The following is a 25,965-nucleotide window of genomic DNA, read 5'->3' on the forward strand; positions in this document are numbered from 1 at the left end:
TTCTCCTTTCTATTCCAGTCTCGTATTGTTCATGGAAGAAAGATTGTGGGCTCTAATCTCCCTGATTTTATCCTCATGGTCTCTTCGCGAGATATACGTAGGAGGGAGCAATATACTGCTTGACTCCTCGGTGGAGGTATGTTCTCGAAACTTCAACAAAAGCTCGTACCGAGCTACTGAGCGTCTCTCCTGCAGTCTTCCACTGGAGTTTATCTATCATCTCTGTAACGCTTTCGCGATTACTAAATGATCCTGTAACGAAGCATGCTGCTCTCCGTTGGATCTTCTCTATCTCTTGTATCAACCCTATCTGGTACGGATCCCACATGGCTGAGCAGTATTCAAGCAGTGGGTGAACAAGTGTACTGTAACCTACTTCCTTTGTTTTTGGATTGCATTTTCTTAGGATTCTTCCAATGAATCTCAGTCTGGCATCTGCTTTACCGACGATCAACTTTATATGATCATTCCATTTTAAATGCCTACTCCCAGATAATTTATGGAATTAACTGCTTCCAGTTGCTGACCTGCTATATTGTAGCTAAATGATAAAGGATCTTTCTTTCTATGTATTCGCGCAGCACCTTACACTTGTCTACATTGAGATTCAGTTGTCATCCATAGTTTAAAGTTAAACATAGCCGTTTGTCATTGGATATAATGTAAACTTAGAATTTGTTTGGTTTATGTATTGGGTTTTCTGTATGAGTCTATTTGCATCTGTATAATTTGCTTTTGTTTATGTACTTAATTATTTGCATGAGGTGTAAACAGATGCTATTATTTAAGTTTTTTGTGTTAACATATGACAAGTCCATTATCATTGTTCATGACAAAATGGATGATCAATAAATGAAATAAATGAAAATAAATGTTGCTACATTTCCAATATTTAAAACAAAACTATAGACAATTCTAATAAAGCACTGTTTATGTTCTTTAAAAGATGTCTTGGATATGTAAAAATAAATCTTGCTTAAGCAATTACTGGTAAACTTAGGTTATGTGAATATGTACTTACTTAGGTTAACTTCTTTTTTGCTGATATTAAATGTAGCTTTTTTCTCATTTTAACATGTCCAGTCTCACTCGTACAATTAGTAATACAAAATTGCTGGTTCAGAAATTTTTCAAATACATGAAGGATTCACACATTTTAAATGCCTTTATTTATAATGTTTCATAACAATACAGAACAAATTACAACTTAGAACACAATATAAATTGTCTTTAAAGACTTCTATAAAACAAACAGAAGTAGCAAGACAATTTCATACTCATATGGCAAAAAAGAAAACATAAACATAAAAGCAGACTCATTATAAAACTATCAAGTTTCCACACAATCTTCTCTTTTTATTGAATATTTTATTATACTGTGTTGTTATATGACAAAGTTGTTACCTACACAGATTTGAACACGACTTTAGAAATAGCGTCAAGCTACAAAATGACCACAAGAACAAATTATTGTTTTCCTTAATGTACACATATACATTCCAGAATACCTTTGGAAATTGACTCATTCCATATCCCACAAAACACACCAAGAAAGTTTGTAATATGGTGAATTTTGCTATCACAAAAGCATTACCATATAACAAAAGAACAATTCACCTTCTACTGTGAATCTTAAATAATTGACCATTTAAATGTAAACTGACTGGGGTAGTAAATATTAATAGTCTTTCAGTCATTTTTGCAGCAATATCAGAGGAATTTCTTCCATTCTATACCTTCCGTTTCTTCCCTGTATGTTTACTACTTGAACCCTTTTGTCTGTTTTTTGCCGTTACGGAACGGTACTTCTGATTGTTTTTTGCAGTTACTTTCTTAGCACCAGTAGCTTCACAGTTAGACGAGTCTGAGATTTTTGAAATTTTCCTGTTCTTTGATTGCCGCGTTAGAGCTTTCTCTTCTGTATGGATATCTGCATCCGTGTTTGTAACAAAATTTTTAGTTTTCTTTAAAGCTTCCTCTTTCGTTTTGTCTAGATCTCTATACTTTCTTGGGTTCATGTCATTTGAAGTTACTTTCTCTGCACCAGTAACTTCACAGTTAGAGGAATCTGAGATTTTTGGAATTTTCCTCTTTGTTGATTGTAACTTTAGGTATTTCACCTCTGTATGAATATTTGCGTCAGTTTCTGTAGCAAACTCTTTAGTTTTCTGCAAAGCTTGCTCTTTCTTTTGTCTAGATCTCAATACTTTCTTGGATTCACCATTATTTGAAGTTCCCTTCTCATCGGCAGTCACTTTACACTGAGATGTATCTGAGGTTTCTGAAATTTTCCTATTTGGTTCTAACTTTAGATTTTTCTCTTCTGTATGGATATTTACATCAGTTTCTGTAACAAAATCTTTTGTTTTCTCTTTTTTTAGTCTAGGTCTTGATATTTTCTTAGGTTCATTGTAATTCGGAGCTACTTTCTCAGCACCAGTAACTTCACAGTAAGATAAGTCTGAGGTTTTTGAAATTTTCCTCTGCTTTGATTGTACCTTTACATCTATCTCTTCTAGATGAATATTTGCATCAGTGTCCGTAACAAAATCTTTACTTTTCCGCAAAGCTTCCTCATTTTTTTGTCTAAGTCTCAATACTTTCTTGGGTTCATTGTGACCTGAATGCTTTGTCTTTACAGTTGTCTTTGCAGTGGTTAAGTTATCCAGAGTTGGTGGAGGCACCTCAGACATTATTTTTGGCCAAAAAAACAAAGACAACAGTCGATCTTTCCAAATTGAAATACTTGACTGAAAATCCCTTACACCATCAGTTGGGGATGTACTTCCTGAACTTGTAGATGACACTTTCTTCAAGTGAACATTTGACTGACTTCCTTTCTTACTTGTCTGGCTATGTTTATCATTCGACAATTCTTGCGAAACACATTTGTCCTCTGCAGACCATATATTACAGTCCAAATTTTGGCAAAAAGAGGTAAGTGTTTTAAATGCCGCAAGAGTACTGTAATTTGGTGGAATACTAAACAGTGTATTTTTTGAGGTGCTGCCATTAGTACTGCTTTCTGTCGGAAGGGTGTTATTAGAATATCTGGTTACCTTTGATGTTCTACTTTTCCGGCATTGTACCACGTCAGAGGCATTCTCTCCCTTCAGAAACTGAAGCATTTTTCTATCAGGCTTGGAGACAGTTGTGGGTTTCTGTGATAAGTTACCACACAGAACAGTAAGCTGCATTTTTACTTGTTGTGAGAAAAGGGCATTTTCATTCTTGTTGTAGCGAATCTGTTTGTTGTTCCCAAAGTGTCCACTCCCAGATTTAAAGAAAGAAATCAGTTGATGATCTATATTTTCAGCATTGTCGATGGTACTCTTGTGTACATGTGGTTTTACATATGGTTTTTTCATATGTTCACGTTTCACTAACTTTGTAGGTAGTTCACCTTCATGTAAGTCACCAGTTGGAAGTTCTGTTGTCTTAGTGTTTTCTATAACTTCCAACATCTTTTGTGGGCCACAATGGTTGGCAACCACTTTTCGAGTGGTCATGTTTAAACGTTTTCCAGGATTCTTTTTAATCCACTTTTGTATTGCACCATACCTGTGTCGAATTTGTGTTCTGTTTCGATTATCAAACATTTTACTTATCTGGCTCCACTTCCCTTTACCCAGTTTATCTACTAAGTCTAAAAGCTTTTCATCTTCTTCTGCAGTCCAGGGCTTAAATGGTTCCTGATATTGTAGAAATGTGTTGAATCTGTTCCGTACTTGTATAGAAGTACGACTTGGCAAATACCTTGAAATTCGCCCAAAGTCTGCTCCATATTTCTTCACTCCTCTTAAAATTATAGCATCTTCAGATTTTGTAAATCTTCCTTTTTTTATAGAAGGATGGAGAGTGTACGCCCAGTGGTTATAAACTTGAAACTTTGTACGACCTTCCATACATAAAGCAATTTTATTCCATGGAATAAAATTACCTATGCGGAAGTGCTCCACTAATTCTTCCAGTTTTTTGTTTTCTTCTTCGGTCCACTTCTTTTTTGCTACATTTTTATTCAAGCGAGTCTGGTGGTGATGTATGCACTGATAAGCTGACCGATTTGTCCCTAGTTCTTTTGCTATTTTTTCCCAATCCTGATAGTTATGTTTTTCTGCAATCTGTGCTAATTTTTCTTCCTCTTTTTTATTCCATTTATTTTTATTTATTGAAGGCTGCAGATAACTAAGCCACATTCCTATACACTCATTGGTATTATGCCTTTCTTTCAGGTCAACTGTGGATATCTTCATCCAATCAAGTTTTGAAATATCTTCCAAATAATCTTCTTCTGAAAAATGGGCCTCTTTATCACTGAATCTTAGTTCACTATCTGCTGTGGATTTTCTCTGTCCCTTCAATAGCAATTTGGAAGTTTCTATTTCTCTTGTTACAGCTCTAATCAAATTCTTTTTGTCCTGTTCTTTCCATCGATACGAAGAAGGTATGTTTATGTCTGTGACATAGTCTTTCTTTCGTATCTCAACTGCATCTTGATTGGGAGGGGCAGGAAAAGAATCATGGCCTTTAAAGTATGGAATGCCAAAAATGTATGGCCATCCACTGTGTGACGAAGTACACATCTGAGATTTCTGTAACTCAAGTTTTCTTATCTCTGCCTGATTTGCTTCCAAGGCCTTTGTGTTTTCTTCATACAGCAATAGAAAATCCTGTTCAAGTTGATCCAATGCATTTTTGCAGCTATTGGCGAGATTCAAACACTTCCGTAAATCTTGAATCACATTGGTAGGATTTGACTGGAAGTTGTTGATGTTTTCTTCTCTCAGCACATTCCACATTAACTCCAAATCTCTCTGCACAACATTCGTCTCTGAATCCCAGTCCAGCATTGTAGTACTGCAGCACCACTGTAAAAAAAAGTTCTCAAAGCATTTGTTGCATTAACCACAGTTTACTGCTTTTTTTATTTCACATTATACAAGCATTTTCAAATATCCTATAGCAAAATACTGAATGGAATACAAAAAATTGACTGAGTATAACACCCCCCCCCCCCCCTCTCTCACATGTGTGCACAAAAACACATCTACACCAACATGGCTACAGTCACTTAAATCCGTTGTTGTGTATCTGATGTGCTTTCTCATTTTCCCCTGACTTACTAGGCAGTATCTACAAATTAGAAAATATATATGTATAAGTTCCTGAATCCTGAATATAATATACAAATACATTATCTGTTTTAGGTCCCACAGCATGTTGGTACTTCTGTGGCAGATTTACAATTGTGTTGTTCATTTGACCAACACTGTAGCTAAAAAAAGGAGATTTCTTGTTGTGAGCAGTGTATATGAGGTAAAACAAAAAAACATTCTGCAGACTTTTGTAATGGTTATTACACAACTAATCATGTCATCTTTAAAAAAAAATTGCACTATTTTAATGTTTCTGGATGAAAAATGTTGTTTCTGTATAGTTACAATGTTGTACTTCTGAAACACATTCGTTTTTCAGTGTAATGCATTGCATAAACAGAAAGCTCATTTTGAGAATATACAACAAAACAGGTCCAAGGCATAATGTCTATTGCAATAAAAATCGAAACAAGCAGTGGCACAAGATACTGAAAAGTGTAGCAACATTATAATAGCAAATGCAGTAAACATATTTTCAGATTAAGATTCTTTATTCGTCACTCAGCATTGCTACAAGCAAGAGATGAATTTTATATATAAAATTTTTTTTCACATGCTTTCAGTCCTCATACAATAAGTTTTGCCAGACAGATGCACAAATCTACTACCGCTTGGTATTTGCTGATAGAAATCCTGTTTTTCAGCTGGTAAGTACTGACACACATCAAGTAGGTTCCAAGATGGTGCATAGTACTGGATGTTTGCACTTTATGCTTACAAAAGTAACATCTTTGATGGTATTCTGCACATAAAGTGCTTCAATGTAAGTGTACGAGCCTTTTGTGTCTGCAGTGAACGTGAAATAAAACTAAAAACTATGAATCCTGTAACATCAAGGTCAAGAAACAAGCAAGCTATAACAGGAGCGACAAGAACTGTAACTGCATACAGTGCGAAGACAGAAGTGTCACATTAATTGTGAGAGTGAATTAGTAAAAAAAGGAAACATTATAAACATTCTTCACAAAGAAAACGATGAACTGGTGGGAAAAATAAAATCTTTAGAGACCTGTATCAGTGAGCTTAAAAGAAACAGTACAGAAATGAGAAACACACGAAAATCAAACTCTGTTTATGATATTCAGTGCAACAGCATTCACAAAGCTGCAAGCATTCTGCAAAAACAAACAGTAAAAATCAAATGTTGATAAAAACAAGTCAAGTGATAATAGCTTGCCTGTTACAAATATGTTTGCCCAAAGTGAAATGGTCAGAAATAAGAAATACAAGAAAAACAAGTGTAACTGCTACAATAATGGTGCTACACTTTTCAGAATCTACTATTTCTCGTTGTGTAGATCTGTAATCCAATAAAGATTATGCCCTTTGACCTGTTTTGTTGCATTTTCTCAAACTAAGCTTTCTGTTTATTAAACACATAACACAGAAAAACCAGTGTGTTTCAGAATTTCAACTTTTAGCAGGCAGCCAGGGAAGAGGATGTGGATCACTTCTACAGTCGGAAACAATTATCAAACCAAGAGTACCCTTATAGGAAATCACAAAAAATGCGGTAAACCTAATAAAAAATTTAGGGGAGAGCTCTCAAAATTGTTTGAAATTAAGTCAGGTGTCCGACAGGGAGAGGGTTTGTCACCTCTGCTTTTCAATTGTGTGTTAGAGAAGATAGTTCAGGAATGGAGGAAGGGCATCAACACTAAAGGGCTTCAACTAGGAAGAAATCCAAACAAGATCACTGTTGACTGGTTAGCCTTTGCAGATGACATGGCATTGATTACAGATTTGCTCGATAATGCCCAAGAACAAATAAGAGAACTGCAAAAACAAGCAACCAAATTAGGACTACAAATATCCTTTGAAAAAGCAAAGTTCATGACAAACATCTGTGATGCTCCCCAAAATATTGCAGTTGGCAACAATACAATACACAAAACAGATTCCTTTAAATACCTAGGAGAGTCGATTACATATAATGCAAAAGAAAATACAACTATAGAAACTAGAGTGCACAAAATGGAAAGAGTGTTCATATGATTAAAAATGTTTATAACAAAAAATCTTGTCCTGTAACACGAAATTAAGACACTACCAAACAGTGGCCCAACCTGAAGCTCTGTATGCAGCAGAAACACTTAAGCAAACAAGAAATGGAGATCTTGACAAAATAGAGAAGGTCAAAAGAAGAATTTTATGGAAATCCCTGGGAGCTAAAAGAAACAATCACGCTGAATATAGGTTAAGACCAAACAGAGAGCTGTACTTGAAAACTGAAAAACTAACTGATGTAATGAGGAAGAGAAGACGACAATTTTTTTTGACATATATTCAGAATGGATAACAGACGAACCAAGCGGATATTTACATTACTCAGTAGCTACAAATCCAAGCCTGCATGCTTCATAGAGACTGAAAAGAACACAGAAAATGCTGGAATTACAATGGACACAATAGAAAACAGAACACATTTCAGAAAGGCAATTCAAAAGTAGAATTTCAGGAGAGTAAGAAAACAACTTGATGAAAGTGGACTCAAGAAGAAAGGGAACAGCACTCTAAAAGGATGAAGGAAATTTGGAAACTAAGGAAATCTCATACAATGAAGAGGAGCCAAAGTTGATTCATCATACCCTCCAAATGGGTTATTCGAAAGAAGAAGAAAAACTTTCACATCACACATTAGTGGGACTAGGAGATACAAATGAGACTGGTAACCCCATTCAAATGGTTAAAAAGCATGTGCATGAAACATTAGATACTATGCTGAAACTCAGTTATAAAATGAATATAAGAATCCATCCTACCCCAATACGACATAATGTACGTCTAAATTCAAAAACAGAAGCAACAAATCACTATATGGTACAGATAATCAATGACTGAAGACATGCAAACAAAAGAAGACTCACCATTAATTCTGGATTGGAAAGATTATGTCAAAACAAATTCTACATCTACATCATACTCCGAAAGCCACCTAATGGTGTGTGGTGGAGGATACTTTCAGTACCATTATCTGATCCCTCCAACCCTGTTCCATTTGCGAATAGTGTGTGGGAAGAATGATTGTCAGTAAGCCTCTGTATTGGCACTAATTTCTCAAATTTTCTCCTTGTGGTCAATATGCGAGATGTATGTGCGGGGAACTAATATGCTGTCTGACTCCTCCTGAAAAGTGCTGTCCCAAAATTTGAATAGTAAATCTCTCCGTGATGCACAACGCCTCGCTTGTAATGTCTGCCAGTGCAGTTTGTTTAGCACCTCTGTAATGCTCTCACACCAGCTAAACGATCCCGTGATGAAATGCACTGCTCTACATTGGACCTTCTCTATCTCCTCTATCACTCCTACCTGATAGCGATCCCAGATATACGAACAATACTCAAGAACTGGTCAAACAAGTGCCTTATAAGCCACTTATTTCGCGGATGAGTTACATTTCGTTAAGATTCTTTCGATGAATCTGAGTCTGGTATCTGTTTTCCCCACTATCATTTTATATGGTCATTTCACTTAAGGTTGCTCTGGATAGTTATGCTTGGATATTTTATGGCAGACGCTGTCTCCAGCTGTTTGTCAGCAACAGTGTAGCTGTACAGTTGTGGATTTCTTTTCCTATGTATGTTGTTGTTGTTGTTGTTGTGGTCTTCAGTCCTGAGACTGGTTTGATGCAGCTCTCCATGCTACTCTATCCTGTGCAAGCTTCTTCATCTCCCAGTACCTACTGCAACCTACATCCTTCTGAATCTGCTTAGTGTAGTCATCTCTTGGTCTCCCTCTACGATATTTACCCTCCACGCTGCCCTCCAATATGAAATTGGTGATCCCTTGATGCCTCAGAACATGTCCTACCAACCTATCCCTTCTTCTGGTCAAGTTGTGCCACAAACTTCTGTTCTCCCCAATCCTATTCAATACTTCCTCATCAGTTATGTGATCTACCCATCTAATCTTCAGCATTCTTCTGTAGCACCACATTTCAAAAGTTCCTATTCTCTTCTTGTCCAAACTATTTGTTGTCCATATTTCACTTCCATACATGGCTACACTCAATACAAATACTTTCAGAAACGACTTCCTGACACTTAAATCTATACTAAATGTTAACAAATTTCTCTTCTTCAGAAACGCTTTCCTTGCCATTGCCAGTCTACATTTTATATCCTCTCTACTTCGACCATCATCAGTTATTTTACTCCCCAAATAGCAAAACTCCTTTACTAATTTAAGAGTCTCATTTCCTAATCTAATTCCCTCAGCATCACCCGACTTAATTCGACTACATTCCATTATCCTCGTTTTGCTTTTGTTGAGGTTCATCTTATATCCTTCTTTCAAGACACTGTCCATTCCGTTCAACTGCTCTTCCGAGTCCTTTGCTGTCTCTGACAGAATTACAATGTCATCGGCGAACCTCAAAGTTTTTATTTCTTCTCCATGAATTTTAATACCTACTCCGAATTTTTCTTTTGTTTCCTTTACTGATTGCTCAATATACAGATTGAATAACATTGGGGAGAGGCTACAACCCTGTCTCACTCCCTTCCCAACCACTGCTTCCCTTTCATGCCCCTCGATTCTTATAACTGCCATCTGGTTTCTGTACAAAGTGTAAATAGCCTTTTGCTCCTTGTGTTTTACCTCTGCCACCTTTAGAATTTGAAAAATAGTATTCCAGTCAACATTGTCAAAAGCTTTCTCTAAGTCTACAAATGCTAGAAACGTAGGTTTTCCTTTCCTTAATCTTTCTTCTAAGATAAACCATGAGGTCAGTATTGCCTCACGTGTTCCAAATTTCTACGGAATCCAGACTGATCTTCACTGAGGTCGGGTTCTACCATTTTTTTCCATTCGTCTGTAAAGAATTTGCATTAGTATTTTGCAGCTGTGACTTATTAAACTGATAGTTCGCTAATTTTCACATCTGTCAGCAGCTGCTTTCTTTGGGATTGGAATTATTATATTCTTCTTGAAGTCTGAGGGTATTTCACCTGTCTCATACATCTTGCTCACCAGATGGTAGAGTTTTGTCAGGACTGGCTCCCCCAAGGCCGTCAGTAGTTCTAATGGAATGTTGTCGACTCCGGGGGCCTTGTTTCGACTCAGGTCTTTCAGTGCTCTGTCAAACTCTTCACGCAGTATTACATCTCCCATTTCATCTTCATCTACATCCTCTTCCATTTCCATAATATTGTCCTCAAGTACATCGCCCTTGTATAGACCCTCTATATACTCCTTCCACCTACTGCTTTCCCTTGTTTGCTTAGAACTGGGTTTCCATGTGAGCTCTTGATGTTCATACAAGTGGTTCTCTTATCTCCAAAGGTGTCTTTAATTTTCCTATAGGCAGTATCTATCTTACCCCTAGTGTGATAAGCCCCTACATCCTTACATTTGTCCTCTAGCCATCCCTGCTTAGCCATTTTGCACTTCCTGTCGATCTCATTTTTGAGATGTTTGTATTCCTTTTTGCCTGCTTCAATTACTGCATTTTTATATTTCCTCCTTTCATCAATTAAATTCAATTTCTTATGTTACCCAAGGATGTCTACTAGCCCTGGTCTTTTTACCTATTTGATCCTCTTCTGCCTTCACTACTTCGTCCCTCAGAGCTACCCATTCTTCTTCTACTGTATCTCTTTCCCCCATTCCTGTCAATTGCTCCCTTATGCTCTCCCTGAAACTCTCTACAAACTTTGGTTCTTTCAGTTTATCCAGGTCCCATCTCCTTAAATTCCCACCTTTTTGCAGTTTCTTCAGGTTTAATGTACAGGCCATAACCAATAGATTGTGGTCAGAGTCCACATCTGCCCCTGGAAATGTCTTACAATTTAAAACCTGGTTCCTAAATCTCTGTCTTACCATTATATAATCTATCTGATATCTTTTAGTATCTCCAGGGTTCTTCCATGTATACAACATTCTTTCATGATTCTTAAACCAAGTGTTAGCTATGATTAAGTTGTGCTCTGTGCAAAATTCTACCAGGCGGCTTCCTCTTTCATTTCTTAGCCCAAATCCATATCCACCTACTACGTTTCCTTCTCTCCCTTTTCCTACACTCGAATTCCAGTCACCCATGGCTATTAAATTTTTGTCTCCCTTCACTATCTGAATAATTTCTTTTATGGATCATACATTTCTTCAATTTCTTCGTCATCTGCAGAGCTAGTTGACATATGTGCAATACGTTACATTTATTTACGTTCAGGGTAACTGCCACAGTCTGCACCATTCATCAATTCTCTGCAGGTCATTTTGCAAATTCTTACTATCTTCTGGTGTTGTTTTTTGGTATAAACAACCACATCATCTGCAAATAGCCTTAAAGAGCATCTGGCACTTTCTACTAGATCATCTATTGTAAACAGAAACTGTCCTGTCACACTTCCCTGTGGTACTCCAGATATGGCCTTTACATCTGTCGGTTTAGCTCTGTTAATAATGATGTGTTGAGCTCTACCTGCAAGAAAGTCTTGAATCCAATCACAGGTCGGCTCTGATACTCCATAAGTTCGTATTTTTTCCATTAAATGGCAATGCAGTATGGTGTCAAATGCCTTACTGAAATCAAGGAACAGAGCATTGACCTGAGCGCCATTGTCCACTGCGCTGAGCAAGCAAGTTCTGCAGGATCTCTGTTTGCAAAATCCATGTTGATTTTTATAGAGGAATGTTCATTTTCCAAAAAGTCATAATTCTTTAGCATAAAACATGTTCCATTCACTTTACAAGGTTTCCATTTGAACAGAGAAGGAAAGAAACAGAATTTGAAGGTGTGCTGCATTGCATTCACAGTGCTCTCTGGGACATTTTGTGGGAGCGATAATTATACCCGCACCACTTACAAAGGATATCTACTACGGGTCCAGCTAATTTACCACAATGCGCTGTCTACTGCATGTAGTTCCTGCATCACTGCATTTTCACAACCCTCTTTTCACTATGAGTACTCTTTACAAATGAAGGTAAGTTCAAAAGGGACTGTGTTCTGAATTTGCTAAACAGCCACCCGTCTGGGCAGATGGAATCCCTCAGGCTGCACATGTTCAGGGATTTCAGCACTGGTTTTGTATTAATGTGTGTGCAAGTATTATGTACAGTCATGCGATTGAGCCACACCTCCTTCTATTCAATAACTGGTCCTGGTCTTTCTACAAAATGTATTGGGTCCATTCTTTGAAGCTGTGCCACTGAATGTCCCTCAGGAAATATGGTTTTAGCATGATGATGCATCACTTCACTTCTCACATGCAGTTCACAGAGATTATTTCAACAGACGGTTTGGTGAAAGATGGATAGGCCAAGGTGGATTTAACTCTGGACTGCTTCTTGTGGGGCCTTTTTTTCTGTTTTGAGTTGTTAGTCTTCTGACTGGTTTGATGCAGCCCGCCACGAATTCCTCTCATGTGCCAACCTCTTGATCTCAGAGTAGCACTTACAACCCTACATCCTCAATTATTTACTGGATGTATTCCAATCACTATCTTCCTCTACAGTTTTTGCCCTCTACAACTCCCTGTAGTACCATGGAAGGCATTCCCTGATGTCTTAACAGATGTCCTATCATCTTGTCCCTTCTTCTTGTCAGTGTTTTCCACATATTCCTTTCCTCTCAGAATTCTGCACAGAACTCCTCATTCCTTACTTTATCAGCCCACCTAATCTTCAACATTCGTCTGTAGCATTACATTTCAAATGCTTAAATTCTCTTCTGTTCTGGTTTCCCACAGTCCACGTTTCACTACCACACAATGGTGTGCTCCAAACATACATTCTCAGAAATTTCTTCCTTAAATTAAGGCATATGTTTGACACTAATACACTTCTCTTGGCCAGGAATGCCCTTTTTGCCTGTGCTAGCCTACTTTTGATGTCCTCCTTACTCCGTCCATCTTGGTTATTTTGCTGCCTATGTAGCTGAATCCTTAACTTCATCTTTTTGTGACCATAAACCCTGATATTAAGTTTCTTGCTGTTTTCATTTCTACTACTTTCGTCTTTCTTCAATTTACTCTCAATCCATATTCTGTTCTCATTGTGCTGTTCATTCCATGTAGCAGAACATTCTTTTTCTCTTTCACTCAAGATTGCAATATCATCAGCGACTTGTATCATTGATATCCTTCCGCCTTGAATTTTAATTCTACTCCTAAGCCTGGTATGTTGCCAGACTCATACATTCTACACCCAACGTGAATAATCATTTTATTGCCACTCCCTAATGAGTTTAGAAATTCTGATGGAATGTTATCTTTCCCTTCTGTCCTATATGATTTTATGTCTTCTAAAGCTTTAGTAAATTCTGATTCTAATACTGGATCCCCTACCTCTTCTAAATCGATTCCTGTTTCTTCTTCTATCACACCAGGCAAATCTTCTCTCACATAGAGTCTATATCTTCCCCTGGATATGCCTTACAACCCAGTATCTGATTTCAAAATCTCTGTCTGGCCATGTTGTAATCTAACTGAAACCTTCCCGTATCACCTAGCCTTTTCCAAGTATACCTCCTCCTCATATGCAACGTTTAATTTAGAAGACTCCTGTAGGGACAGAAGAAGACCTACAGGCATGAGTTCTGGCCACTGCACTAGGAATTGAAGAGACACCATATCTACATTTTGTAGATATAATGTCTGTAAGAATGGCGGTGGTCGCCACATCGAGCCGCTGTTGTAATGTATCAGCACTGTTCTATACGTACAGTATACTGGATTCCTTTTTATTTTGGAATAATGCACATACTTATTTCTCTTTCATATGCAGGTAATAAATGAGATCTTTTGCCTAACGAAGCAACAGCAAACTAATCAAATGGTCTTCTTTTCATTTTTATCAATTCTGTTATGTTCCCATTTTGACTCATCTCATATTATTAGCAATCTCAAATTAGCACAATTAACCACTATTTACAGACAAAAATGGAAAGTCACACTATAAAACAGTGCAACTGTTTGTATTCAGGCTCGGTCAAATTTCATATTATTAGCAGTTTCACAATTACCACAGTGAACCAATACTTACAGACGAAAGTCACAATATAAAACTGGGCAACTGTTTGTGTTCAGGCTTTTAAGTCCCACAGTCTTCTCTCAATATGGTTATACTTCAATCTGAAACAAAGAAATCAAACAGCTTTCTTTTTACTGGATTATGGGAATAAGTCAATAATACATATTTTCAGTGCAGAAATTATTCAGGTAGTGAAGGGAGACGAAAATTTAATAGTAATGGGTGACTGGAATTCGTCAGTAGGACAAGGGAGAGAAGGAAACATAGTAGGTGAGTATGGATTGGGCCTAAGAAATGAAAGAGGAAGCCGTCAGGTAGAATTTTGCACAGAGCATAACTTAATCATAGCTAACACTTGGTTCAAGAATCATAAAAGAAGGTTGTATACATGGAAGAATCCTGGAGATACTAAAAGGTATCAGATAGATTATATAATGGTAAGACAGAGATTTAGGAATCAGGTTTTAAATTGTAAGACATTTCCAGGGGCAGATGTGGACTCTCACAACAATCTATTGGTTATGACCTGTAGGTTAAAACTGAAGAAACTGCAAAAAGGTGGGAATTTAAGGACATGGGATCTGGATAAGCTGAAAGAACCAGAGGTTGTACAGAGTTTCGAGGAGAGCATAAGGGAACAATTGGCAGCAATGGGGGAAAGAAACACAGTTGAAGAAGAATGGGTAGCTCTGAGGGATGAAGTAGTGAAGGCAGCAGAGGATAAAGTAGGTAAAAAGACGAGGGTTGCTAGAAATCCTTGGGTAACAGAAGAAATATTGAATTTAATTGATGAAAGGAGGAAATATAAAAATGCAGTAATTGAAGCAGGCAAAAAGGAATACAAACATCTCAAAAATGAGATCGACAGGAAGTGCAAAATGGCTAAGCAGGGATGGCTAGAGGACAAATGTAAGGATGTAGAAGCTTATCTCACTAGGGATAAGATAGATACTGCCTACAGGAAAATTAAAGAGACCTTTGGAGAAAAGAGAACCACGTGTATCCAGTTCTAAGCAAAGAAGGGAAGGCAGAAAGGTGGAAGGAGTATATAGAAGGTTTATACAAGGGCGATGTACTTGAGGACAATATTATGGAAATGGAAGAGGATGCAGCTGAAGATGGAAGTGGGAGATACGATACTGTGCGAAGAATTTGACAGAGCACTGAAAGACCTGAGTCGAAACAAGGCCCTCGGAGTAGACAACATTCCATTGGAACTACTGACGGCCTTGGGAGAGCCAGTCCTTACAAAACTCTACCATCTGGTGAGCAAGATGTATGAGACAGGCGAAATACCTTCAGACTTCAAGAAGAATATAATAATTCCAACCCCAAAGAAAGCAGGTGTTGACAGATGTGAACATTATCGAACATTCAGTTTCATAAGCCACAGCTGCAAAATACTAACTCGAATTCTTTACAGACGAATGGAAAAACTAGTAGAAGCCGACCTCGGGGAAGATCAGTTTGGATTCCGTGGAAATACTGGAACACATGAAAGAATACTGACCTTACGACTCATCGTAGAAGAAAGATTAAGGAAAGGCAAACATTTCTAGCATTTGTAGACTTAGAGAAAGCTTTTGACAATGTTGTCTGGAATACTCTTTTTCAAATTCTGAAGGTGGCAGGGGTAAAATACAGGGAGCGAAAGGCTATTTACAATTTGTACAGAAACCAGATGGCAGTCATAAGAGTCGAGGGGCATGAAAGGGAAGCAGTGGTTGGGAAAGGAGTGAGACAGGGTTGTAGCCTCTCCCCGATGTTATTCAATCTGTATATTGAGCAAGCAGTAAAGGAAACAAAAGAAAAATTTGGAGTAGGTATTAAAATTCATGGAGAAGAAATAAAAACTTTGAGGTTCGCCAATGACATTGTAATTCTGTCAGAGACGGCAAAGGACTTGGAAGAGCAGTTGAACGGAGTGGACAGTGTCTTGAAAGGAGGATATAAGATGAACATCAACAAAAGCAAAACGAGGATAATGGAATGTAGTCAAATTAAATCGGGTGATGCTGAGGGAATTAGATTAGGAAATGAGACACTTAAAGTAGTAAAGGAGTTTTGCTATTTAGGAAGTAAAATAACTGATGATGGTCGAAGTAGAGAGGATATAAAATGTAGACTGGCAATGGCAAGGAAAGCGTTTCTCACGAAGAGAAATTTGTTAACATCGAATATAGATTTATGTATCAGGAAGTCGTTTATGAAAGTATTTGTTTGGAGTGTAGCCATGTATGGAAGTGAAACATGGACGATAACTAGTTTGGACAAGAAGAGAATAGAAGCTTTTGAAATGTGGTGCTACAGAAGAATGCTGAAGATTAGATGGGTAGATCACGTAACTAATGAGGAGGTATTGAATAGGATTGGGGAGAAGACAAGTTTGTGGCACAATTTGACTAGAAGAAGGGATCAGTTGGTAGGACATGTTTTGAGGCATCAAGGGATCACAAATTTAGCATTGGAGGGCAGCGTGGAGGGTAAAAATCGTAGAGGGAGACCAAGAGATGAATACACTAAACAGATTCAGAAGGATGTAGGTTGCAGTAGGTACTGGGAGATGAAGCAGATTGCACAGGATAGAGTAGCATGGAGCGCTGCATCAAACCAGTCTCAGGACTGAAGACAACAACAACAACAACAACAACAACAACAACAGAACAGACTGCAGCTATCCAATCCGAACTCTCACTTGGAAGGATAGGCTCTGCCCATTTTAGGTCAGGGTTAAGTGGCAGTAATGGGGAAGTAACATCTCATATGAGCCCTTGGTTCTACTGGTCTGGCTGATAGTACCCCTTAATGGTCTCTTGCCACAGTTATGGTGAAGACTGTGACAGTCTGTTTGGTGAAGAGTATCAGGCGACCACTGATGTGGCTCACTGAGTGAAAGCAGCAACCTTCTCTGTTGGAGTTAATACACAGAGAAGATCCATACTGTACAAAGGCAGTGATACACGAAACATCACAACTCACAGCACCTGTTGGAGAAACTGGGTTCGGCTGTCAAAATACTTTGCATAAAATTGAAACAACAACTTGGCTGTAAAACAGAAGTACACTATTAAACAAATTGAGGAAATTGGTACTGACACTATTTTGCTACCTACAGGCATCACTGAGACGACTTTCAACGGTTCCAACTGTTACGTGGAATGTATCATGAAACAATCCCATATTTTTCTACATGCAATTGCAATCTGCTAAAAATCTTATGATGACTTCTGCATAAATAAAATATTCCAGAAGTAAAATAGTCCTCCATTTCAGTCTATAAGCAGGAATTACTTTGGAAGATCTATCAGACAAAAAGAAAATGCTAATAACGGTGGACATATGGAATGCAAAAATTATAATTAAGAGGGACATGTGAAATGTTAGAGCACTAAGTCAGTGTGGGAAATTAGAAAATCTAAAAGTCAAAATTGAAAAATGGCGATAAGCATTTTAGGATAGTGCAAATCTTAGGATTATTCATACAGGGTCAGATTAAGATCTTAGAACTGGAGTAGGAATATTAATTAATATACTGGAAATAGAGTAAAAGGTTTCTGTACTAAAGTAAAATAACATTGATTTCGGCCTTCAGACTTTCCCAGAGAGACAGTCATCTTTGGAAATTGGGTTTTCTGCTGGCAGTCCGTGTCATAATTGCACTATCCTTCCCACCCCTCCTACAGTGGTATTCCACTGTCACCAAACCTACACAACATACTCGTCCATCGTTACACAACCCCTGCCCCCAATCCCATACCTCATGGGCCATACCCCTGTAATAGACCTAGATGCAAGACCTGTCCCATACATCCTCCTACCACCACCTACTCCAGTCCAGTCACTAACATCACCTATGCCATCAAAGGCAGGGCTACCTGTAAAACCAGTCATGTGATTTACAAACTAAGCTGCAACCACTGTGCTGCATTCTATGTAGGCATGACAACCAACAAGCTGTCTGTCCACATGAATGGCCTCCGACAAACGGTGGCCAAAAAACAAGGACCACCCTGCTGCTGAACACGCTGCCAAACATGATATCCCTCATCTCAATGACTGCTTCATAGCCTGTACCATATCGATCCTTCCCACCAACACCAGCTTTTCTGAATCGCACAGGTGGGGACTTTCCCTGCAATAGATCCTAAGTTCTCTTAACTCTCCTGGCCTCAACCTTCATTAGTCACTGTCCTCACCCATCCATCCCCCTCCCTGTTCCCATTTCAGCACTACACAGCCATCATTTCACTGCCACACCCAGTCTTTTAGTTTCTCTCCTTTCCGCTACTTACCGCCCCCCTTCCCCCCCCCCCCCCCCCTCCCAACCTTCTCTCCTGCCCTCCATCTAAACTGCAGCACTTCACTGTCCGCCACCCCCACCATACTATCCCTCCCCCTCCCCACCCCAGTCTCCTCCTTACCCCCACCCAGTTGCCACTCCCATCACCATCATGCACTGGTACTCCTGCTTGCAGTGTGATTTCAGTTGTCTTGAGACTGCAGACATGTGTGCAAGTTGCTTTTGCGTGTGCGCGCGCGCATGTGTGTGTGTTTTAATGGCTGAAAGCTATAATTGTGTGAATCTTTTTGCTGTGCCTATTGTGACTCAACATCTTTGCTATATGGTGAATAGCAACTTTCCTTATCTATTACTGTTAATTTTGTAATCTGATGTTCTATTCCATCTCCAAGTGTACAGGGCATTCAATCTTCTGATTGCCATCATTTAGGCTTTCCTGTGGATTATGCTGTTCTATTATCATAGCTAGCTGTGTTAGTTGCTGCATTCAAGGCCCATACCCTTTACGAGTGCCTTCAGATTATTTTCTGGCCACTGGTATTCAAAGTGTCTTTGTTCTCGAAATAATAATCCTCAGGTACTTCATCTGCTGTCTGAAGTGTCACTGTCTGTGCCCCTGCGTCGGTTGTGCTGGGTCATCATTTCCAAAATTATTTTTCTCAGAGTTTGGATGTTGCCTCTGTTGCATCTTTAGAAGATTGAGTGCTGGATTCCAGGAGAAGCTATGTTGATATCCAGTGTCACATTGATAAGATTCAGTGTGACCTTTATTTTCATGGATTCTTTAACAATGCTATCACATTATCCGGGTATCTGTGTTAGAATCTTGACATCATCATAATTCATCAAATGATTAAGTTTCAAACAATGTTCCACTTTAGCTGGCTTAAAATCCTGTTTGAATCTGGTGTGCCATTGGTGCTCCTTACACCTGATGTCAGCTGTCATGGCGGTCTGGCCGATATGTGACATACCACATTGCAATAGTATGTGGTAAATGCCTGATATCTGCACGCCCTAGTCATCCTTTACACTCCATAACAGAGCCTACATCTTGGTTAGCTGACACAAAATGCTTTTGACATTGTATCTAAGTAGAATTCGGCTGATTTTGGCAGATGGCAAAAAAGCAACCTCCTTTGTTTCTTCTTGTACTTCTAGTAACCCATCTGGTGGAGAAGCAGAGCCCATTGCCTTCTGAATATCTCTGGAAGAATATCCGTTTCTGTGAATACAAACTGCAAGTATTCTATCTCCATTGCCTAGTTGTTTGGATCTGAAAGAGTTTGTGCCCGAATCAAAAACCAACTCATATCAATCTATACTTGCATGCCAATAGCTGCCACATATCTTTGTTATTTGGCCCCATGGCAGGGAAAAGCTCCTTGTTTTCCTGGAATACCTGAACTCACGCCGCCCTAACACAAAATTCACAATGGAAATGGAGAAGACTGGACAACATCCATTCTTAGATGTTTTTGTCCAGAGGAAGGTAAGTGGCACTTTTTGTCATAGTATTTACCAAAAACCAATTCACACTGATCTGTACCTGCAAGCCAGTAGCTGCAATCATCTGGCAAAGAAGAAGAGTGCACTCGAAACTCTGGTTCATTGGACACAAACTCTTTCAAATCCAGACAACCTGATGACATAGATAGAACAACTGCAGTCTGTGTCCTGCAGAAACAGATATTTTTAAAGATACATTCAGAAGGCACTGCACCCTGCTTCAGCAGAAGTAAAAGAAGAAACAAAGAAGGTTGCTTTTTTGTGACACATGCTGGACCTCTATCTCCCAAAATCAGCAGAATTCTTATCAGATACAATGTCAAGAGCGTTTTCTGCCCACTGACCAAAATTAAGGCTCTGTTAGGGAACCATGGACCATGTCGTTGGTGGGGAGGCTTGCGTGCCTCAGCGATACAGATAGCCGTACTGTAGGTGCAACCACAACGGAGGGTTATCTGTTGAGAGGCCAAACGTGTGGTTCCTGAAGAGGGGCAGCAGCCTTTTCAGTAGTTGCAAGGGCAACAGTCTGGATGATTGACTGATCTGGCCTTGTAATAATAACCAAAACGGCCTTGTTGTGCTGGTACTGCGAACGGCTGAAAGCAAGAGGAAACTACAGCCGTAATTTTTCCCGAGGGCATGCACCTTTACTGTATGATTAAATGATGATGGCATCCTCTTGGGTAAAATATTCCGGAGGTAAAATAGTCCCCCATTCGGATCTCCGGGTGGGGACTACTCGAGAGGATGCCGTTATCAGAAGAAAGAAAACTGGCGTTCTACGGATCGGAGCGTGGAATGTCAGATCCCTTAATCGGGCAGGTAGGTTAGAAAATTTAAAAAGGGAAATGGATAGGTTAAAGTTAGATATAGTGGGAATTAGTGAAGTTCGGTGGCAGGAGGAACAAGACGTCTGGTCAGGTGACTACAGGGTTATAAACACAAAATCAAATAGGGGTTATGCAGGAGTAGGTTTAATAATGAATAGGAAAATAGGAATGCGGGTAAGCTACTACAAACAGCATAGTGAACGCATTATTGTGGCCAAGATAGATACGAAGCCCACATCTACTACAGTAGTACAAGTTTATATGCCAACTAGCACTGCAGATGACAAAGAAATTGAAGAAATGTATGATGAAATAAAAGAAATTATTCAGATAGTGAAGGGTGACGAAAATTTAATAGTCATGGGTGACTGGAATTCGGTAGTAGGAAAAGGGAGAGAAGGAAACGTAGTAGGTGAATATGGATTGGGGCTAAAAAATGAAAGAGGAAGCCGCCTGGTAGAATTTTGCACAGAGCACAACTTAATCATAGCTAACACTTGATTTCAGAATCATGAAAGAAGGTTGTATACATGGAAGAACCCTGGAGATACTAAAAGGTATCAGATAGATTATATAATGGTAAGACAGAGATTTAGGAACCAGGTTTTAAATTGTAAGACATTTCCAGGGCCAGATGTGGACTCTAACGACAATCTATTGGTTATGAACTGTAGATTAAAACTGAAGAAACTGCAAAAAGGTGGGAATTTAAGGATATGGGACCTGGATAAACTAAAAGAACCAGAGGTTGTACAGAGTTTCAGGGAGAGCATAAGAGAACAATTGACAGAAACAGGGGAAAGAAATACAGTAGAAGAAGAATGGGTAGCTTTGAGGGATGAAGTAGTGAAGGCAGCAGAGGATCGAGTAGGTAAAAAGACGAGGGCTAGGAGAAATCCTTGGGTAACAGAAGAAATATTGAATTTAATTGATGAAAGGAGAAAATATAAAAATGCAGTAAATGAAGCAGGCAAAAAGGAATACAGACATCTCAAAAATGAGATCGACAGGAAATGCAAAATGGCTAAGCAGGGATGGCTAGAGCACAAATGTAAGGATGTAGTGGCTTATCTCACTAGGGGTAAGATAGATACTGCCAACAGGAAAATTAAAGAGACCTTTGGAAAAAAGAGGACCACTTGTATGAATATCAAGAGCTCAGATGGAAACCCAGTTCTAAGCAAAGAAGGTGGAAGGAGTATATAGAGGGTCTATACAAGGGTGATGTACCTATACAAGGGCGATGTACCTCAGGACAATATTATGGAAATGGAAGAGGATGTAGATGAAGATGAAATGGAAGATACGATATTGTGTGAAGAATTTGACAGAGCACTGAAAGACCTGAGTCGAAACAAGGCCCCCGGAGTAGACAACATTCCATTAGAACTACTGACGGCCTTGGGAGAGGCAGTCCTGACGAAACTGTACCATCTGGTGAGCAAGATGTATGAAACAGGTAAAATACCCTCAGACTACAAGAAGAATATAATAATTCCAATCCCAAAGAAAGCAGATGTTAACAGATGTGAAAATTACCGAACTATCAGTTTAATAAGCCACAGCTGCAAAATACTAACTCGAATTCTTTACAGACGAATGGAAAAACTAGTAGAAGGTGACCTTGGGGAAGGTTAGTTTGGATTCCGTAGAAATACTGGAACACATGAGGCAATACAGACCTTACGACTTATCCTAGAAGAAAGATTAGGGAAAGGCAATCCTACGTTTCTAGCATTTGTAGACTTAGAGAAAGCTTTTGACAATGTTGACTGGAATACTCTTTTTCAAATTCTAAAGGTGGCAGAGGTAAAATACAGGGAGCGAAAGGTTATTTACAATTTGTACAGAAACCAGATGGCAGTCATAAGAGTCGAGGGGCATGAAAGGGAAGCAGTGGTTGGGAAAGGAGTGAGACAGGGTTGTAGCCTCTCCCCGATGTTATTCAATCTGTATATTGAGCAAGCAGTAAAGGAAACAAAAGAAAAATTTGGAGTAGGTATTAAAATTCATGGAGAAGAAATAAAAACTTTGAGGTTCGCCAATGACATTGTAATTCTGTCAGAGACGGCAAAGGACTTGGAAGAGCAGTTGAACGGAGTGGACAGTGTCTTGAAAGGAGGATATAAGATGAACATCAACAAAAGCAAAACGAGGATAATGGAATGTAGTCAAATTAAATCGGGTGATGCTGAGGGAATTAGATTAGGAAATGAGACACTTAAAGTAGTAAAGGAGTTTTGCTATTTAGGAAGTAAAATAACTGATGATGGTCGAAGTAGAGAGGATATAAAATGTAGACTGGCAATGGCAAGGAAAGCGTTTCTCAAGAAGAGAAATTTGTTAACATCGAATATAGATTTATGTATCAGGAAGTCGTTTATGAAAGTATTTGTTTGGAGTGTAGCTATGTATGGAAGTGAAACATGGACGATAACTAGTTTGGACAAGAAGAGAATAGAAGCTTTTGAAATGTGGTGCTACAGAAGAATGCTGAAGATTAGATGGGTAGATCACATAACTAATGACGAAGTATTGAATAGGATTGGGGAGAAGAGAAGTTTGTGGCACAACTTGACCAGAAGAAGGGATCGGTTGGTAGGACATGTTCTGAGGCATCAAGGGATCATCAATTTAGTATTGGAGGGCAGCGTGGAGGGTAAAAATCGTAGAGGGAGACCAAGAAATGACTACACTAAGCAGATTCAGAAGGATGTAGGTTGCAGTAGGTACTGGGAGATGAAGAAGCTTGCACAGGATAGAGTAGCATGGAGAGCTGCATCAAACCAGCCTCAGGACTGAAGACAACAACAACAACAATAACAACATGGAGTGTAAAGAATGCTCTAGGCCTACAGAAACTGGGCCTTCACAACTTATCATGTCAATGTGGTATGTTACATGCCAGCCAGAGCACCAAGACCATTGACATAGAGTGTAAGGAGCACCAACGGCACACCACACTCAGAAAGGACTCCGAGTCATATATAGCGGAGCACTGTTTAGAACTAAATCTTTTGCTGAATTATTAAAGTATCAAGATTCAGACACGGACACCCACATACTGGGATAGCATTAGTAAAGAATCCACTGAATTGAAGGTCACACAGAATCTTATCAGCCGTAACACAGAACTTCAGTTTAGCTCCTCCTGGAATCAATCTCCTAAAAATGTAACAGTGGCGATATTAAAACTCTGGGAGACATAACTTTGGAAATGATGACTGAGCAACACAGCACAACCAAACAAGGGGCACAGATAGTGATACTTTAAACAGAAACTTAAGTACCTGAGGACAAGTCATTTTGAGAACAAATGGCAATTTGAACATCAGAGGCCAGAAAATAATCTGACAGTTGCCCTTAGCGGGCACAGACATCAGGTGGAGCACCTGATGCGACTGGCTATGGTAACATAACAGCATAGTCCACAATCTGAAGATTGAATGCCCAGTGCAACTTGGAGGTGGAATACAACATCAGACAACAAAATTATTAACTGACGATAGCCAAAAAGTATGTGTACAGCACTCGGAACACCTAAACCTCGAAAATACCACACCTGCTGCTAATGACAGATGTGTAACTCGGATGGAGCACCTGGTGCGGCGTGGATCAAGAACGGAATGTCTAACTCATTTGAACTCTTCTGTCAAGAGAGTTAACGTGGAGATGTAACGGCTGCTTACGTTGGGTGAAGGGTCACACATTGGTGTGGTTCCTGTTGATTCTCTCAATAGGTGGGATTATACTAGGCATGGCCTTCACCTCAGCAGGAAGGGGAAGGGTAAACTGGCTGGGAAAATAGCATGAAAGTTAAAGGGGGGAGGCATTGTCATGAGTGATAAAACACCAGTGGTTATAGGGTTCAGAAAAGACCCTTTTTAGAGCCCATGTAACACTGGTGCCATTGTCAGTGAGGATGGTGGACAGATTACCAGCCAAACTGAGAGCTGCTCTGCTGTCAGTATATAAGACACATGTAGCCAAAATATGCTAAACCAAAAGTGGCACACCACAAACTTCACAGAGGGGTGGATCCTTCTGCTGGAGGAAAAAGCCATGTATTATAGGGCTATGTCCGTCGCGCAGCCAGTTGAGTGGCACTGCCTTATGTTGGTGAGGCTAGCATGAAGTCCACCATGCCTGTGTGGTCAATTTGAGTGACCACAATTTGTTTTCAGTCACATCCAACCTATCACGTTCGCAATGAGGCATGATTTGTCTGTCAGATAATGAGACGACAGTTTGCAAGGGGAGGGCACATCGATGTGCAACAACACTTCTTTGGCTGCCTTGTCAGCTATGTCATTTCAGTGCAATGCAGTGTGTCTAGGTACCCAGCAAAAGATAAACTCCTTGTCACGGTGTTGGAGCCACAGTAAGGCAACACATTATGAGCTGTATCAAATGGTCTACTGAATACATTTGGTGGACTGCTTGCAGTGCACTGAGTGAATTAGAACAGACAAGAGACCTTGTACTGAGATACCTGTAAATCCACTCTAGTGCCATCATAATGCCATGTAAGTCCACATCGTAATCTGTCTGTTATTCTGGAAAGCCAAGTTTGAAAACCCTATCAGGGTAAACAGCTACACAACTGAGGGCATTCTCTTGCTGGAATCTGTCTTTGTAAACAATGATAAAACTGTGGCATGTACTTAAAATTGAAGAAAGCACATTTGTAAAAGTGTAATCTGCACTGCCAGTTTTCTTGTACTGCTTCAAGCTTAAAATTACTTTGGGCCTCTGAAGACACCAAGGCAGCAATCTGTTCCATCCCTGGCTAACTATTCAAAGGGATTATATATTTAGATTCTCCAGACAGTCAGTAGCACGTATCCTGAATGGCTTGGTCCCATGCAGGCAATTCCTGAACAGCCGCTTAAAGTAGGGGTAGACTGCCACAGAAAATGCAAGTGGCTGAGGCAACACAGGGCCTGTAGTGGCAGAAGAACATGCCACTAAATCCAGACTGATAGTTCACCTATCTCTGCACACATATTTTGAACTGGGCTGGTCTAAAACCCCCAGTCAACATCCAAATGCCTTCATGGTGGACATCTGTCCTCCTTGTGAGTTCTGGATGGTTAAAAGTTCAATGAGAAAGATTAAAACTGACACACATACTCTTCACTGGTGAGAACATAAAACCACTTTTATTGGATTAAGCTCCCTGATTACAGATTGTCAG

The 25,965-nt window shown here is 39.3% G+C and overlaps 1 protein-coding gene across 3 annotated transcripts in view; it reads right to left on the reverse strand.

Annotated features, from left to right (window-relative positions):
• Positions 1-1,150: 1,150 nt before the first annotated feature.
• The window catches only part of LOC126284666 (uncharacterized), a 39,984-nt gene continuing 15,169 nt past the window's right edge, over positions 1,151-25,965 (reverse strand). For all 3 annotated transcript variants that reach the window (XM_049983783.1, XM_049983773.1, XM_049983793.1), the window contains 2 exons: positions 14,142-14,230; positions 1,151-4,868 (listed from right to left, as the gene is read on the reverse strand). In XM_049983783.1, the coding sequence (XP_049839740.1) occupies positions 1,731-4,850 (3,120 nt within the window). In that variant the 5' untranslated portion in view covers positions 4,851-4,868; positions 14,142-14,230 and the 3' untranslated portion in view covers positions 1,151-1,730. The remainder of the gene's footprint in view (positions 4,869-14,141; positions 14,231-25,965) is intronic.

This window comes from Schistocerca gregaria, chromosome 1 (genome assembly GCF_023897955.1).
Source record: "Schistocerca gregaria isolate iqSchGreg1 chromosome 1, iqSchGreg1.2, whole genome shotgun sequence".
In the NCBI taxonomy this organism is placed as follows: domain Eukaryota; kingdom Metazoa; phylum Arthropoda; class Insecta; order Orthoptera; family Acrididae; genus Schistocerca; species Schistocerca gregaria.